General features: G+C 35.1%; 1 protein-coding gene across 6 annotated transcripts in view; it reads right to left on the minus strand.

Moving 5' to 3' along the window:
• Positions 1 to 18,942, minus strand: part of CCDC88A (coiled-coil domain containing 88A) — a 118,526-nt gene that overhangs the window by 79,556 nt on the left and 20,028 nt on the right. For all 6 annotated transcript variants that reach the window (XM_061432395.1, XM_061432394.1, XM_061432393.1 and 3 more), the window contains exons 3-5: positions 8,707 to 8,815; positions 3,115 to 3,184; positions 711 to 769 (exon numbers count right to left, since the gene is read on the minus strand). In XM_061432395.1, the coding sequence (XP_061288379.1) occupies positions 711 to 769; positions 3,115 to 3,184; positions 8,707 to 8,815 (238 nt within the window). The remainder of the gene's footprint in view (positions 1 to 710; positions 770 to 3,114; positions 3,185 to 8,706; positions 8,816 to 18,942) is intronic.

Below are 18,942 nucleotides of genomic sequence, written 5' to 3' on the forward strand. Positions count from 1 at the left end.
AAACAGCAACATGTGGCTAGTGGCTATTCTACTGACAGTCCAGTTCTAGAGCATAAAAAGTCTGGTGTTAAAAACAGAACTACAAATAGTTTTACTTCCAATTATAAAGACTCACATGAAGACTAAATAAGCATTAGCAAACTTTTTCCACTAAAATTAAGCTCTTTTTTCTTTATATACAGTTCTTAAAGTGTTATGGGCACTGAAGAGATTTCTAATTCTATTACAGTAACTAACTTCTAAGACAGCAGATGATTGAGACTTCATAATTTCTGCCTTTTGATCATCACTCCTCTTCCCTTCAATAACACATACACATATAAGTCATAAGGATGTTTTGGGAGAGGTTTTCAGGGTACCTTTAGGGAACCTGTCAAGCCTGGGGTCTTTAAAAGCCTCAGTATTTTTTAAAAAATTAATTTTAATTAAATTAAAAGAATTAAATTAACATAAACATAATTTATGCTATCATATATGACTATCTGACAAATAGTGTCATATTTGACATATATGACAAATTTATAAATAAATTTGAAATAAAGTAACAAAAAGTGTTTTTCTTCAGAATCTCCTTAGCTTATACAGATATGTTAAAATTTCTAACATGGACTCTGAACAGCAAAGGCCCATCCTTTAAGTCTTTCAGAAAGTAGAGCCTCAAAAATTTACAAAAACTTATTAAAATAAAAATATGAAATATTTTAACTTACCTGAACTGCACAACCCAGTAAAAGCAAAAGCAATTTTTTAACTTCTTCTGTGCCTTGTTCTGAAATGAAAAGAATTACTAGGTACAACATTTTACTTAAGTTCAACTTTGTGATAGTGGTAGAATGGTATTCACAACTTGATCAAGGAATTAAGTTTCTAAGTACAGTGAATTCAAAAGAGCAGCTCTTTATGTGCACAATATCGTAACAGCAGAAGAAATGTTCAAGGATCTCAAATTTGAAAGGCTGCAGTACAGATAAAAAAGCTTTCAAAGCTCTATGTGATAAAGGATGCTAACTGTAAATCCACTACTTCTCCATAAATTATTATATTACAACAGGATACCAAATTAAGAACTGCTGCTATAGAGACATGCCAGAGTCAGCCAAAATGGTCCCGAATAAGTTTGGCTTCTTTTAGGCCTACTGGCTTTTTTTTCTGAAACACCTATCTTATATGATTCATCTACCTATAAAATTTAAATGGCTTTTCCATTATGTAGAGTCATCAGAATCAAAATCTTAAATGTCAGTTACAGTGAGGCTGGTAAAATAAAGGTATATAACAAGCAGGATAAAAGTAATGGTCTGTAACAGAGCTGGAAAGTATATTCACTATCCAACAGTATTCAATCCAAATTTTCTTAAAATACTGAGTCACTCCAGAATTTCACCATCAAGCCAATCTGTCTACAAGTCAGTCCTAATTTTCTTTTCAAATAATTCCTCCTACTCTCCATGAAACCTTCTTAGCTATAATCACCCTTCCCTAAATATACATAAATACACATGCCACTGCCATAACTTCTGTTACTCCCTCTGCCTGTCTTTCGTCGCTACCCCTCTCCTCTAATGAACTACTTACTAATCACAATAATATGCACAGCTCTTACATCTCTGTGTAGTCTTCCTTGACCCAAATACCAGTGGTCTCCAACCCTCACTAATTTGCCAACTTTAAGAATAATCAATAGCTCCATATTTTATAAGTCTTAACATTTTTACATCTATTTTGCATTAATTATTACATGACCCAGTAATCTGTTTATCACCCACCAAAACACAAGATCCTCCAGAACATAAACCATTTTCTTTATATTCCTGGTCCCTCTAACTTGGTAAGTAAATCCTAAATATATGTGGAATTGAAAACAATTTCATTCTACATACAACACTTTTTCATTTTTTATTTGTATATTTAAACATTCCAGAATGTCTTGAAAGAGCACATAACCTCCTAATTCACCCCCATTTAATGGGTAGTTTCCTCAACAAAACCAGCTGCTTGCATTTAGTTTTTATTTTGGTTTTATCTTTGTTTTGACTGAAGGTCGGAACTGGAGAAGATATACTTTATTTGGGTTACATGTAGCCTGTAAGAATTAAGTCCTTTGTTGAAACTGTTAGGTAGCTGTTAATTTTCCCAATTGTTCAAAAATTAAAACCCTGAACATGTCACAATTAAAATCTGGTAAAGGGAAGAAACTTTGAAGAAAATAATTTAAATGATCTAAGAAACTATTTCTCATCTTTTTTCCATTCAAAAGTAGTTTAATATAAATTAGAAAATGTGTATGCATGCTCAGTCATGTCCAGCTCTTTGTGGCCCCATGAACTATAGCCTGCCAGGCTCCTCTGTCCATGGGATTTTCCAGGTAAGAATATTGGACTGGGTTACCATTTCCTCCTCCAGGGGACCTTCCCAACCCAGGAATAGAACTCTTCTCTTGCTTCGGCAGGTGGATTGTTTACTACTAGCACCACTTGGGAATTAATCAGTAAAACCTTAGATTCAAACAACTCTGGCAATGGTGCGTGTGTGCTAATTAGTCATGTCCGACTCTGCAATTCTATGGACTGTAGTCCACCCGGCTCCTCTGTCCATGGGATTCTCCAGGCAAGAATATTAGAGTGGGCTACCTTTCCTTCTCCAGGGCATCTTTTCCACCCAGTGATCAAACCCTCATATCTTATATCTCCAGCATTGACAGACACGTTCTTTACCACCAGCGCCACCTGGGAAGCCCAAAGCAAACACCCAGAACAGAGTGAACAGAATCCTAGAAGTCACTTCTAAATCACTTCTTTTCAAAGCTTATATTTTTCTAAGCTTTTAACTACTGTACTTATCTTCCATACTTATCTTTAAGGCACTAAAAATCATCACAGAAAAGTATCAATTTGGTAGGTCAATGCTTAGTTATGCTTGTCTGATTCTGCTACAACTTACAAATATTCTGTTCATTTTCTCTATACAGAATGGATTATCACCTCCAACTTTCCCTACAGACTGATGAAAAACGTAGTGTGTTAATGGAAATAATCAAGATCTTAGTAAGCATTACAACACTACACAAAGATGGTATTATCTTTATTATCAAATTATGCTAATTTTAATACTTACCAGAAAAGGGATTTTTGCCAATGATTAAGACATTTGGCAATGACATCATGATCAACTGCTGCAAAGTCTCCTATAAAAAGATACACAAAGGCTGGCGTATGAGTAAAGCTGACAGGGTTATTACTCAACAAGCTATAACTTACCATTTGCACATCTCTTAGGCATGCTATACCTACACTGCTGCTGCTGCTGCTAAGTTGCTCCAGTCGCGTCCGACTCTGTGTGATCCCATAGACGGCAGCCCACCAGGCTCCCCCGTCCATGGAATTCTCCAGGCAAGAACACTAGAGTGGATTGCCATTTCCTTCTCCAAAGCATGAAAGTGAAAAGTGAAAGTGAAGTCGCTCAGTTGTGTCTGACTCTTCGCGACCCCATAGACTGCAGCCCACCAGGCTCCCCAGTCCATGGAATTCTCCAGGCAAGAACACTAGAGTGGGTTGCCATTTCCTTCTCCAATGCATGAAAGTGAAAAGTTAAAGTGAAGTCGCTCAGTTGTGTCCAACTCTTTGCGACCCCATGGACTGCAGCCTACCAGGCTCCTCCATCCATGGGATTTTCCAGGCAAGAGTACTGGAGTGGGTCGCCATTGCCTTCTCTGATACCTACACTGGTATACTGCAATTAAAAAGCTTACAAAATGTGAAAAAAAGGTAACTAAAGTCTTAAATCTGTTGTAACTATAAGTTAATGACTTAAATAACTAAAATTATAATATTAGATGTCCATAAAACAAAAATGTCCAAGTTGAACTGAATTTTAGGTATAAGATAATTAAACAAGCTTCTTCAATAAAAATTCAAGTATGTGTACTTTTTGTTGTTTTATTTTTTACTACTTCTAAGAGAACTAAAAAAACAACTGATAGTAAAATTAAGAAAGCCAGTTAGTTCATTAAAAATCCTATCTTATGATCATTTTCAAAAAAGTGAATGATTCTTCCTCAGCGAATCATTATTTATCTCCTATCAAAAACAGATGTTTCACTCCCTTTGACTTCTGTCAAACTTTTTATGACAAGAATATATACAAATTTTGATGGTAGAGAATGATTCAGAAAGAACTGAATGCTTCCGAATTACTCATTTTATTTATATACCCAGGATGCATCTTCTGTTCTTTGAGCAAATGAAAGAACACACCATGTCTACCATTACAACCACCAACAATGACACACTACAAAGAGTCTGGGAAGAAAGAGACTACAGATTGATCACTGTAATGTGGTAATACTGAATCTTTGCAATATTAAATACTAATAAGTGCTTAACTATTGGACTTTCACTACACAGACATATTAGCTGCTGAGGAATAATTTTTTCCTCAGAAAATAATAGAAAAGAAATAATTATTTCTTTCGGAATCATTCTTTACTTTAATACTATGACAAAGAAGCAAATAACCATGAAAACCTAATTTGTATTGCTTTTAAAAAACTGTGTGATCTACAAGCGTTTTCTTATAGCCAGAGAACAGCATGATACCAGAGGCTAGTTAGAATTGATCTTTTATCTATAATTTGTTACAGATATGTATGAGAAAGTAATAAAATTTTTTCTTCAGTATTATATTCACTAGTTCTTAAAAAAACTAACACCAAAAATATGCACACATTTAAAGTACATATTTAGTATATGCTGAACACAATAAAGAATACAGTTAAAATATTATGTAAATATTGTTAAGAATATTAAAAATAAGTGTCAAAAACTGCTATAATCACTTACTCCAACAGATACTACTGAGTTTGGGAGTATTTAATAAGTGAATTTTCAAGTTAAAAGCAAGTTATCTCAAGATAAATATGCTATAGCCAAGTATATAACAGCTAAACGGACTTAAATAAATGTCAAATTAATTGTAATTTTTAGTTTCCTTGTTCTTATTTTTTTCTCATTTTTTATGATTTTGTTGAGTATATAGTTCCAGAATTCTTTTTGTTCTTTTAGAGAGAGAAGGTAAAAACCTGCAAAAGCACTGAGAGAAAAGTAATTATTAACCAATCACTACATACCCAATGAAACTATCTTTTCAGAACAAGGATGAAAGAAATGCATTTTCAGACAAACACTGATAAACATTACTATCAACAAGCCTTTTCCACACAAACAACTAAAGGATGTACTTCAGGAAGAAAGCAGTATCAGGGCAGATCTGAGATACAACAGAAAACCATGTAGAGGAAAAAAGGAAACTATGTGACTGGATCAAAAAGAACACTGACTTGATTTATTTAACAGTATGCTTAATATTTAATTAATGGGGTTTAAAAAGAACTAAAATACAAGACAAGAAGAGCTTAAAAACTCTAACAGGGAATGGCTGAAATAAGGCAAATTGGGAGTGGTCAAACAGGAGATGGCAAGAGTGAACATCAACAATCTAGGAATCAGCAAACTAAGATGGACTGGAATGGGTGAATTTAACTCAGATGATCATTATATCTACTACTGCGGGCAGGAATCCCTCAGAAGAAATGGATTAGCCATTATAGGCAACAAAAGAGTCAACAAAAAAGAAATGCAGTACTTGGATGCAATCTCAAAAATGACAGAATGATTTCTGTTTGTTTCCAAAGCAAACCATTCAATATCACAGTAATCCAAGTCTATGCCCCAATCAGTAACGCTGAGGAAGCTGAAGTTAAACGGTTCTATGAAGACCGACAAGACCTTCTAGAACTAACACTCAAAAAAGATGTCCTTTTCATTACAGGGGACTGGAATGCAAAAGTAGGAAGTCAAGAAACACCTGGAGTAACAGGCAAATTTGGCTTTGGAGTACAGAATGAAGCAGGGAAAAGCCTAATAGAGTTCTGCCAAGACAACGCACTGGTTATAGCAAACACCCCCTTCCAACAACACAAGAGAAGACTCTACACGTGGATATCACCAAATGGTGATATCCACACCAAAATCACACTGATTATATTCTTGGCAGCCAAAGATGGAGAAGCTCTATACAGTCAGCAAAAACAAGACCAGGAGCTGACTATGGCTCAGATCATGAACTCCTTATTGCCAAATTCAGACTTAAATTGAAGAAAGTGAGGAAAACCACTAGACCATTCAGGTATGACCTAAATCAATCCCTTATGATTATACAGTGGAAGTGAGAAATAGATTTAAGGGACTAGATCTGATAGACAGAGTGCCTGATGAACTGATGGAGGTTCGTGACATTGTACAGGAGCAGTAATCAAGACCATCCCCTTGGATAAGAAATGCAAAAAAGCAAAATGGCTGTCTGAGGAGGCCTTACAAATGGCTGTGAAAAGAAGAGAAGTGAAAAGCAAAGGAGAAAAAGAAAGATATACCCCTTTGAATGCAGAGTTTCAAAGAATAGCAAGGAGAGATAAGAAAGCCTTCTTCAGCGATCAATGCAAACAAATAGAGGAAAACAATAGAACAGGAAAGATTAGAGATCTCTTCAAGAAAATTAGAGATACCAAGGGAACATTTCATGCAAAGATGGGCTCGATAAAGGACAGAAATGGTATGGACCTAACAGAAGATATTAAGAAGAGGTGGCAAGAATACACAGAAACTGTACAAAAAAGATCTTCACGACCAAGATAGTCATGATGGTGTGATCACTCACCTAGAGCCAGACATCCTGGAATGTGAAGTCAAGTGGGCCTTAAGAAGCATCCCTACGAACAAAGCTAGTGGAGGTGATGGAATTCCAGTTGAGCTATTTCAAATCCTGAAAGATGATGCTGTGAAAGGGCTGCACTCAATATGCCAGCACATTTGGAAAACTCAGCAGTGGCCACAGGACTGGAAAAAGTCAGTTTTCATTCCAGTCCCAAAGAAAGGCAATGCCAAAGAATGCTCAAAGTACCGCACAGTTGCACTCATCTCACACACTAGTAAGGTAATGCTCAAAATTCTCCAAGCCAGGCTTCAGCAATACGTGAACCGTGAACTTCCAGATGTTCAAGCTGGTTTTAGAAAAGGCAGAGGAACCAGAGATCAAATTCCCAACATCTGCTGGATCATCAAAAGAGCAAGAGAGTTCCAGAAAAACATCTATTTCTGCTTTATTGACTATGCCAAAGCCTTTGACTATGTGGATCACAATAAACTGTGGAAAATTCTTTAAGAGATGGGAATACCAGACCACCTTACCTGCCTCTTGAGAAACCTGTATGCAGGTCAGGAAGCAACAGTTAGAACTGGACATGGAACAACAGTCTGGTTCCAAATAGGAAAAGGAGGACGTCAAGGCTGTATATTGTCACCCTGCTTATTTAACTTATATGCAGAAACACTGGGCTGGAGGAAGCACAAGCTGGAATCAAGACTGCGGGAGAAATATCAATAACCTCAGATATGCAGATGACACCACCCTTATGGCAGAAAGTGAAGAAGAACTAAAAAGCCTCTTGATGAAAGTGAAAGTGGAGACTGAAAAAGTTGGCTTAAAGCTCAACACTCAGAAAACTAAGATGATAGCATCCGGTCCCATCACTTCATGGGAAATAGATGGGGAAACAGTGGAAACAGTGGCTGACTTGATTTTTCTGGGCTCCAAAATCAATGCAGATGGTGATTGTATCCATGAAATTAAAAGACGCTTACTCCTTGGAAGGAAAATTATGACCAACCTAGACTGTATATTAAAAAGCAGAGACATTACTTTGCCAACAAAGGTCCGTCTAGTCAAGGCTATGGTTTTTCCAGTGGTCATGTATGGATGTGAGAGTTGGACTATAAAGAAAGCTGAGTGCTGAAGAATTGATGCTTTTGAACTGTGGTGTTGGAGAAGACTCTTGAGAGTCCCTTGGACTGCAAGGAAATCAAAATAGTCCTAAAGGAAATCAATTCTGAATATTCATTGGAAAGACTGATGCTGAAGCTGAAGTTCCAATACTTTGGTCACCTGATGCAAAGAGCCAATTCATTAGAAAAGACCCTGATGCTGGGAAAGATTGAGGGCAGGAGGGGAAGGGGACGACAGAGGATGAGATGGTTGGATGGCATCACCAACTCAATGCACATGGGTTTTGTGGACTCAGGGGGTTGGTGATGAACAGGGAGGCCTGGTGTGCTGTGGTTCATGGAGTCGCAAAGAGTCATACACGACTCAGCGACTGAACTGAAACTGAACTGAACTACGGTCATAATACTATTGCATAAAAAGAGTAAGCTACTGATTACTTTTGGCCTTTGCTATGAAAAGAATAAAAAGTACAATTTCAAGAGCAGTTTCCAAAAAAAACAGAAGTAGGGTGAAAAATTTTAAAGCAGTATATAGAAAAACATGTAGAAACAATTATAAACAGTGTAATTTCTCCAGAATAATAAAACAATGCTAAACTGATTTGCACCTAAAGTGTTTCACTATACAAATTATCAGGAAATTTAAAAAATCATAGAATAATTATTTGTAAATTTGATAATTATGAAGTACATGTTTGTATCTTTAACACTGCATAAGAAACAAACTGTTATGACTACTCTACCTGCAACAAATAGACCAATACCTGGTATATAATAAGCCTTTAGTATATATTAGGTGACTAATAGCAACACAAAAATGTGATTATGAAAGCAGTTATTAAAATATTAGATTAAAAAAAGAACTACTTACCTGGTAATAAAATTTTATCTGTCTCACCAAAATGGACAGATTATGAATTCTAAGTGAAGCATCATTGTTGACTTTTTTATTTACTCTCTGACTCTCTGATTTAGGATTACTGTAAGAAATAAAAAAAGGAATACTTTAAAAATTATATTGAAATATACCTATTAATTTATAGATGACTAAAAATAATCAAAAAATACCTTTTTTCTATAAACAAACTGTGTATTCATCTTCATTGACAGATGATCCAAAAGGACACATGATTATTTTGACATGTATCCTGTGGTTTTAATTAATATAAATGCATCTGATATTTCAGAGACAGTGGTAAAATATAAGTCAGATGCTGCACTTCATTCTCATTTTGTCTCTTCATCTTTCTTGAAATTAATAACATTTTATTTCCTTTGAATATATATACTTCCACTACCCAAAATAAATCTATTTAAATCAATAATGTAAATTTAGACTAATAATAAATGTTGTATCTTCTCAGTGGCAAACGAGGACTATACTTGAGCAGGCAATGTCCCAGAGAAATTAAAGAGTGAAGTCATGACACAAGATACCACTTTCATCTTGGATAAACTTTGTAGATTTAATAAAAGCATAGGAATGAATGATTGTAAAGTAGCATAAGCTGAAAATGAATAAAAGGTAGGACGTGGTTAAGAAAGAAATTCAATGACACCAAAAGCAAAGGCAATAAAAGCAAAAATAAACAGGTGTGACTACATCATACTAAAAAGCTTCTGGACAGCAAAGGATACAGAAAAAAGGATAAGGTACATAATTGAATGGGAGAAAATATGTACAAATCATTTATTTAATGGGGTTAATGTTCAAAATATACAAAGTATTTATACACCTCACTAGTGAAAATGATTTTAAAATAGGCAGAGGAACTGAACAGGCATTTTTCAAAAAAAAAAAAAACACCATACAGATGGTCAAGAATCAGGAAAATGCAAATCAGAACTACAAAGAAGTATTACCTCATACCTGTTGGAATCACAGTTATTAAAAGAAAAGGGATAAGGGTAGGTAAGGATGTGGAGAAAATGACCCCTTGTGCACTGCTTTTGAGAATACACTCATGCAACCACTGTGAAAGTTCCTCAAAAACTTAAAAACAGAACTACCATATGACCTAGCGATCCCATTTCTGGGTATAAAAAACAAAGGAATAAAAACAAGATCTCAAAGAGATAATGGTGCTCCTATATTCACTGCAGCATTATTTACAATAGCCAAGATATAGAAACAACCCAAATGTCCTACAACAGATAAGTGGATTCAAAACATATGAAATACACATACAGACACACACAGGTACATACACAGATAGAGGGACTTCCTAGGTGGTACTAGTGGTAAAGAGCATGCCTGCCAATGCAGGAGACTTAAGAGACACAGGTTCAATCCAAGGGTCAGGAAGATCCCCTGGAGGAGGACACAGCATCCCACTCCAGTATTCTTGCCAGGAGAATCCCATGGACAGAGGAGCCTGGTGGGCTATGGTCCACGTGGTCGCAAAGAGTCGGATAAGACTGAGGTGACTTAGCATGCACACAGACAGAATATTATTCAGACATGAGAAAGAAGGAAATCCTTCCATTTGTGAAAATATGGATGAAACTTGAGGGGGTCATGCTAAGTGAAATAACCTAGAAAGAGATGGAAAAATACTGTATGTTCTTCTTTATATGTGAAAAAAAAAAAAAAGTCAAACTCATACAGAGTGAAGTAAGTCAGAATGAGAAACACAAATCCACATATATACGGAATTTAGAAAGACAGTAACAATGATCCTACATGCAGGGCAGCAAAAGAGACACAGATGTAAAGAACAGACTTTTGGACTCTGGGAGAAGGCGAGGGTGGGATGATTTGGGAGAATAACACTGGAACGTGTATATTACCATATGTAAAACAGATGACCAGTGCCAAGTTAGATGCATGAAACAGGGCACCCAAAGCCAGTACTCTGGGACAACCTGGAGGGACAGGGTGAGGAGGGAGGTTTGAGCAGGGTTCGGGATCGGGGGACACATGTATACCCGTGGCCGACTCATGTCGATGTATGGCAAAAACCTTCACAATACTGTAAAGAAATTATCCTCCAATTAAAATAAATAAAATAATTTTTAAAAGAATGTCAAATTCATAGAAATAGTAGAAAAACACTTGCCAGCATCTGGGGATGGGAGAGTTGGGTGGAGAGAGGGAGAGGTTGGTAAAAGGGTATAAAATTTCAGCTATAAGATGAATAAGGCCTGAAGATGTAATGAAAAACATGGTAACCACTATATTAAATAATTGAAATTTGCTGAGAGTGTGGAACTTAAATGTTCTGACACACAGTTAAAAATGTGAGGTGATGGATGTATTAATTAATTAGATGGTGGGAATCCACTCACATGTACACATACATAAAGCCACCACTACGTACACTTTAAATAATTACAATTTTGTCAACTATATGTCAATAAAGGTGAAGAAAATAAAAATTTTTAATTAAAGTTGTTTTTTTTTTTTTAAAGAATAGGAAATTTAAGTAAAAGGGGTGGTACTAGAACAGAAGGGTATAAGTTAATGCCAGAACATTAGTGAAGATCTAGTTCCTCATTAGGACAAGGAGGTCAAGCTAGAAAATGACATTGCCAGGTGAAATGTCCCTATGCAAGGGCTGAGTGCAGAATATCATAAAGCAGAAATCTAAGAAGTTGCTGGGACAGAGTATTCACCCATGATTACAGACTTTAAGTGCAGGTACCTCCACAGGAGAATGCAGAGAAGACTGACACTAACCCAGTAGAGAATAGGAATTGAACAAACACTTCTCATTCCTTAATCCTTCCCTTTTTTACACAGTCTATTGTACTCCTGATGCCTTCAGTTCCGTCCCTAGACCGCACTCTATGGTGCTTTATTTCAGCAATTCTTTTGTGGGTTACATTTATCAATATTTACCATACCAGAAAATAAAAAAGAAAATTTCACATTTGTTTAATTATTGACTCATTAAAAAACAAAATAAACCCATTACATGCTTATAAACACCAAACCAAAAAAAATTTTATTGAGAGGACTGGCACTGTTTTACTATTTTTACATATCTCTTTAATATCTAGCTTAATGTTAAAAAAGGGGAGGGCTGATGTTCATCTTTGCTTCTGCATTCCATCTACTGTTTCTGTTATTTTGGTTCATGTATATGAAGAAATAAGGGGCTTCCCCAGTGGCTCAGTGGTAAAGAATTCGCCTGTCAAAGCAGGAGATACGGGTTCAATCCCTGGTACGGGAAGATCCCACATGCTGCAGAGCAACTAAGCCCGTGTGCCACAACTACTGAGCTTGCACTCCAGAGCCCTGGAATTGCAACACTGAGCCCGTGTGCCTGGAGCCCCTGCTCTGCTACAAGATAAACCAAGATAGTAAGAAGCCCACTCACTGCAACTAGAGAAAAGTCCATGTGGCACCAAAGACCCAGCACAGCCAAAAATAAATCAATAAAAAATTATATATATATACAAAAAGAAATCAGCATCACACAGACAGTTAAAAGTAGACAGAGCCTGTGGACTCTCTGAAAGGACCCTCAAACTGTACTGTGAGAACTACTGCTTTACTTCAACTATTCTCTTGCCAGCACTCTCAACACTAATCCTTCTGTTTTTTAATCACATTTACACTGTCAATCCCTGATACTGGATCAGCTCAACTGTGTACACAGAGATTGCCCATAGTACTAGATGAGAAAATAATACAATTAAAACTCAGCTAAAACATCATATAGGGAGGAACAGTTAGCACCAAATTTGCCCTTTGCCATAAAGAATTAGAAACTGGACAAAACATACAGTAACTAATTTCAGACTTTGGACACCAAATAATACAAGACTATAATCTCTAGCAAAGCTCTCTCTAATGAAACAGTAAGTACTTTCCAGAATGAGACACAAGGAAGGGTAGCCCACATCTCCCTGAACTCAGGGAGACAAAGTTTAGGGGAATTAAAAAACTGAAATTTTCAGAAAAGAAAACCAGAGACAAGGAAGCTATACAAACAAAGAACTCCCAAAATATGCCCTTAAGATTTTGACTAAATACTAAGTTGTACAAATGCACCCTAAACTCCAGGAGGCTGAGCAGAGGACAAGTACAGAAAAGCTGGAAACTTGATAACACCCAAAGCTCACAGAGTGCAGAGAGAAATTTAAGTTCTGATCACTCAGAATAAATACCTAGAGCATCAGTAGAGTCCTCAGGAGAATCATATCTTGCAACTAAACTAGCAGATGAGTAAAAGCTATTCCAGAAGCTCCTTAGAAAGCTTTGCAAACAAGCATTGAAAGGCTCAAGCTGGGAATTCTCAGGCAGTCCAGTGGTTAGGAATCTGAACTTCCACTACAAGGGACAAAGGACTGAACCCTGGTCAGGGAACTCAGATCCCGCATGCCATGTGGTGTGGCAAGAAAAAAAAGAAGGGAAAAGAAAGGATCAAGCTGATTGCAAGTAACTTGAAAACCTGCCAAAACAAACTTCATCACTGCTTAAAGAACAAGATCTAGACACCACCATGTAATAATCACAATGTCCAACATAAAGTAAAAAATTACTAGACATGCAAAGAAGCAAAACAAATAAATAAATACTGTGATTTGTGAACAGGAAAGAAAATGCAAACAGTTAACAGAAACAGACCCAGAAATTAAGAGACCATGGAAACAGCAAACAAGGATTTCAGAAGAGCTACTATGAATATACTAAAGAACTTTTAAAAAATAAACACTATGTGAAAAAAAAGTTAACTATTTTTAAAAACCCAAATGGAACTTCTAAGGCTAAAAAATATAATATCTGAAATGAAAATTTTACTGTATTTCTGTAATAGAAGATAAGAAACTATTACAAAAGATCAGTGAATTTGAAGACATACACACACAAAAAAATTCCAAAAACACAGAAAAAAAAAAAAAAACACCTGAAATGAACAAAGAAGACTAAAGGAGCTAAGGGGCAACAGATTAACAAAAAAGTTGCATGGACAGTACAGTTTTTTTCCTAAACCACTTGAGAATAAACTGATGGCCTGATACCCAAGAGTCTACAAAGATTTTAGTATTTATCTTGTACAAACACATGTAACTATCAAAATTGGGAAATTAACAATCATATAATTACTATCATCCAATCTTTAGAATCCATTAAAATTTGCTCCGATTATGAATGGATTTATAGGAAAAGGATCTAGCTCAAAACCACACTTTGCATTCAGTATTCTGAATTACAATCTTCAGTCCCTTTCAGTTGGAACAGTTTCTATCTTTCCTTGAAATTCATGACCTATGTACTTTAAAAAGTTATAGGCCAGTTATAGGCCAATTTTTTATAGAATGTCCTTCAATTGGGTTTGTCTGATTAAATTGTATACTGCTCATAAGTAAGTTCAGGTTACATCTTTGACAGGAGAAATGCAGGAGAGATGCTCTGATGTTCTCAGTGCATGCTAAGAGGAGGTACATGATTTCACTTTATCCCATTACTGATAATATTCACTTTTATCACTTGATTAAATTGGTATCTGCCAGTTTTCTCCATGATAGTCACTATTTTCCTTTTGAAATTATTTTGTGCATACTTTGAAACTATGTCAATAATCTGATTTACATCTATCTTCAATTTATGTATGTTTATATCAGTATACACTTATGATTCCCCATAATTATCAGTGATCATAATCTATTAGTATATAACTTCTTTTACAACTATCATAGATTGCCTTTTCATTTTGTTGACTGTTTCCTTAATTATGCATAAATTTTTTAGCTTACTGTAGTCCTAATTGCCTATTTTTGCTTTTGTTGCTGTGCTTTGAGATCATATCCATTGATATGATCCACTTTTAATTTTTACTAAAAATTTTTACTACAAAACCACTTTTTAATTTTCTCTAGGAAGGGCTTTTATTAGCTATATTCATAAATTCCTTCCAGTTTTTGCTGTTAATGTGAATGTAATTTTTAAAAATACATTTGCTAGTAGATTACTACTGATATGTAAATACAGTCAATTTTTGTGTATTTCTCTTATCTTTAGAAATCCTGTTTGTTGGTGAAAATCCTTTAGAAATTTCTCTTATCTTTAGAAATCCTTTAGAAAACCTGCTCTTACAGGTTCTCTAGAATGTAGTTTATAATTTTTACATATTGATAATCAATTATCCCAACACCAATTACTAAAGAGCTTATTGTTTTCCACTGATCTCTATGATTATACTAGATTTCCATGTAAGTGTAGCTATACTTTTGGCATGTATTCTGTTTCTTTAACCCATCTGTCTATTCCTGTGCCATCAAAACCCTTTAAATATTACTATGGCTTTATTGCCATCTTGATTCTGTTAGAGCAAGTCCTTCTCCTTTGTTTTTGTTTTGTAAATTGTCCTGCTTAGTCACGCTTGCTGCTCTTTTCTATGAGTTTTAGGATATTTATTAAGATTCTATGAAAAGCTTGTTGAGATTTATTGTGATTTTATTAATAAAACGAATTTGATACATTCATATTAGTAAAATTTCTAAATTTATGCAGAATGGTATTTACATATTTAAGTAGGCTTTTTTCCTTGGGTTTTTGTGTGTGAAATGGATTTGTTTTCTATCACACTGTCTTCTTGGTCACTGCTAGTGTGTAACAGGAAAACTGTAGTTTTTGTATATAACACTTCTGATTAACCACCTTTTAAAATTTAGTTTATTCAGTTCATTTTCTTGGATGTTCTAGCTGAAAAAATGTTAAGTAAATGACAATTTATCTCCTTTCCAATTGTATATCTCATTTCTGTTTTTTACTTACTGTATTAACAAATAATAATGGAGATAAGAGCTATCCTTATTTTTTTCTCAAATTTCATGAGACTGCTTTTAATGTTTTGCCATAAATACCTAATGTTCACCGTCATTTTCTGATCAACACCCTCCTTCAAATTAAGGTTCCTCCTAATCCTATTTACTATCTTAACTGGTGAATTTCTCAAACATCTACTTCCATGTGATTCTTCTCATTTAATGTGTTAATGTAGTGAATATTACATTGTTACATCTTTAACACTGAATTGTCCTCACAATCCTAGACTATTACTCCATCAGCCCCACCCCATAGTGTAACTTCTGTTCCCATGTTTGGTACATCATTCTATCATGCTGCTAAGTCACTTCAGTCGTGTCCGACTCTGTGCGACCCCATAGACGGAAGCCCACCAGGCTCCCCTGTCCCTGGGATTCTCCAGGCAAGAACACTGGAGTGGGTTGCCATTTCCTTCTCCAATGCATGAAAGTGAAAAGTGAAAGTGAAGTCACTCAGTCGTGTCCGACCCTCAGCGACCCCATGGACTGCAGCCTTCCAGGCTCCTCCACCCATGGGATTTTCAAGGCAACAGTACTGGAGTGGCGTGCCAGTGCCTTCTCCATTCTATTATAGGTCTTCCAATACTAATTGCCTTCATGCCTTTTACTTTCTCACCAGAATGTAAGCTCCCTGACAGCAGGGACATTATCTTATTATTCTCTAAAATCAGCATATATCCTAAGCAAATGTTTGAATAGATAAAAACAATAAATGATCTGAGACCAAGCAAAGAGGTTTTTTTTAATATAAATTTATTTATTTTAATTGGAGGCTAATTACAATATGTATTGGTGGGGTTCAGGATGGGGAACACGTGTATAACCGTGGTGGATTCATGTTGATGTATGGCAAGCAAAGAGTTTTAAAAATTGTTGCTTACTATTAAGAGTTACGAGATGACATTCTCCAAGCTAAAGTCATTTGGCAGACTTGAATAGACACTCCCTACTAAGGTTTGTGTCCCAAAGATCAGTTGAAGAACACAGTTCTAAACTACAATTTGAGACATACAGAACAATTAAGAATAATAGAAAAGTAAGATAAATCTGACTTGTGACTGACTTATACTTAAAGCAAATTATGAACAATGAATAGCCCAAAGCAAATGGGTGTATAAGTGGAAAAGTAGATCTCTTAGGTAAAGGTACCAACCAGAACTAGCTACCCTCAAAAATAAGGAGACTATATTGCAGAAGTCAGATTATGTGTCATGGCAGACAAAAGATAAACAGCAGTAAGGTCAGGTCATGGTTAAAAATTCAGACAGCTGAAGGGAAAATCCTGTTTTATGTAACTAACTTGGTATACTTTTTGTCAGTAAGTTACATACTATACATACATACTGTAGCTATATTATTACTTAATGTATAAGGGCTTAGTTTAGTCAAGCTATCACTGTAGAGAAAAGTACATTTGTAATTGGGAAAAGACTGTAGGAATAACTCTAGTAAAAATGTTAGGTATACTACAGGTACATAAATTTCATTTGTAATCACAGACATTCAGTAAGTATCTTTTCTCTCTAGTCTTCTTCCATGTTTTATTCCTATTTTCCTTATTCTGTATTTGAATTCTCTTAAATTACCTCTCACCTATAACTATCCCCTAAATGATAACATTTAGACCCCCAAAATACTTTAGAGATTATCTAGTTTCACTATAAATCAGAAAATTGAAGTCCAAAGTAGTGATTTGCCTAGGCTCTCATAGATTCTTCCCTTTACTCTCTTTCAATCTTTTCTCTTACTCAAGAAAACAAAGACAATACCAATAGAAAATGGTTTCGGCAATGTCATCTATAAAATCCATGTGTACAATAAATCATTGCTTTTTTGTTTTGTTTGAGCATATTCCTGATTGTTTTCATAGTGATTAATTAAACTAAAGAAGATTCATTTCCTTCCCCTCTCCAGTTCATTACAGTACTATTTTATTTAAAAATCTAGGTATTTAATTCACATGAAAAATATTTAAGAAATTCTATTTTAGTAGTTCTACTGAAGAGGTACGTAAACCAAAAATCCCACAAATTTACAGTACAAGCCCACTGTTACATGACAATACATAATTCAGATTATACTTTGGAATAGATGCATAATATTCCAATAAACACATGTGATTTCATTCTCTTTAACTAATTTTATAATGTAAATATTATCTTTACCTCCACAGAGTTGTTACCAAGTTTCTCTGCATTCTTAGAGTGCTTTTTAAACTTAAGTCTTAAAGTTTCTATTAAAATTTTATGTCCAACATTACTCGTATGATATTTCAAAATTTATTAAATTGCCAGAAAGGCCTATAGTCTCCTTTGCATAAAGCTCTTCTCTAAGAATTAGCAAGTTTAAAGAATTTAGAATTTTGGTTTGCTCAAATTCTTTTAAGAAAGTTTTGCAGAAAAAAATATGTAAGTTCTGTATCGTTTCTTTAGCCTCTGAGAAAGACTGTGTATAACAATTAAAACAATTTTGAATATAAAGAGCAGGAACTGTCCAGTTTTTATACACTAAGCATAGCAGATGAAATTATTTTAGAAATCTAGGAAAATAGGAAATATGCAATTAAGATATGTTAGAGAATGTATTTTGAAAAATTTACAGAAAGTACTTCAACACCTAAAATTAACCTCACTTTCAACAAGGGTCTTAAAAGACAGGGGAATGAAAGTTTTCTAGTTGCTTTATGTTTATAGATATTTGCTATGATTAACATGGGGTTTGAGGGGATTTCTAGATAATTAGTAGATCCTACAAGATACTAGATATAGTAGATCTAGTAGACTCATGAGCAATTTCAATAGAATAGTGCAATTCTTTGGTAAGAACTGGCTGATACCTAGGTACTCAAGACCTCAATTTCAGTTTCTAATCTACACTGTACCTCTGGGGAGTTATTTTAGTAATCAATCAGAACTGGAAAGTTCCTACTGCTTTAGAATCATTGGATATTGCATCACAGTCCACCCATAAAATTCTGAATTGGAGACGGGGGTAACTGCTAAGCACTCTAGGCATGGAGTGAAAGCCAATAAACTTTCAATTACAAGGCTTGGGTTTCCCATTTGATTCATGCTTAATTTGAGTTAGGGTCATACTGACATATGTTAGGACCCTGAAAACAGGCCTCCTGACCCCAAGAACGTCATCTCTTTATGTGAGAGGACTTCTCTCAGGTGAAATTGCCTGAAAAGTCTTAATCTCAATTCCCATGAAAAGCTATTAAACATTTAAGGATGGATCTACTGAAAATAATGCAATTTAAGAAAATTAGTAACTTTAGGAAAAGAAGTATTTTTTTAAAAAGAATAAAAATATAATAAGGATACGCTAC

The sequence above is a fragment of the Bos javanicus genome, chromosome 11 (genome assembly GCF_032452875.1).
Source record: "Bos javanicus breed banteng chromosome 11, ARS-OSU_banteng_1.0, whole genome shotgun sequence".
Lineage (NCBI taxonomy): Eukaryota > Metazoa > Chordata > Mammalia > Artiodactyla > Bovidae > Bos > Bos javanicus.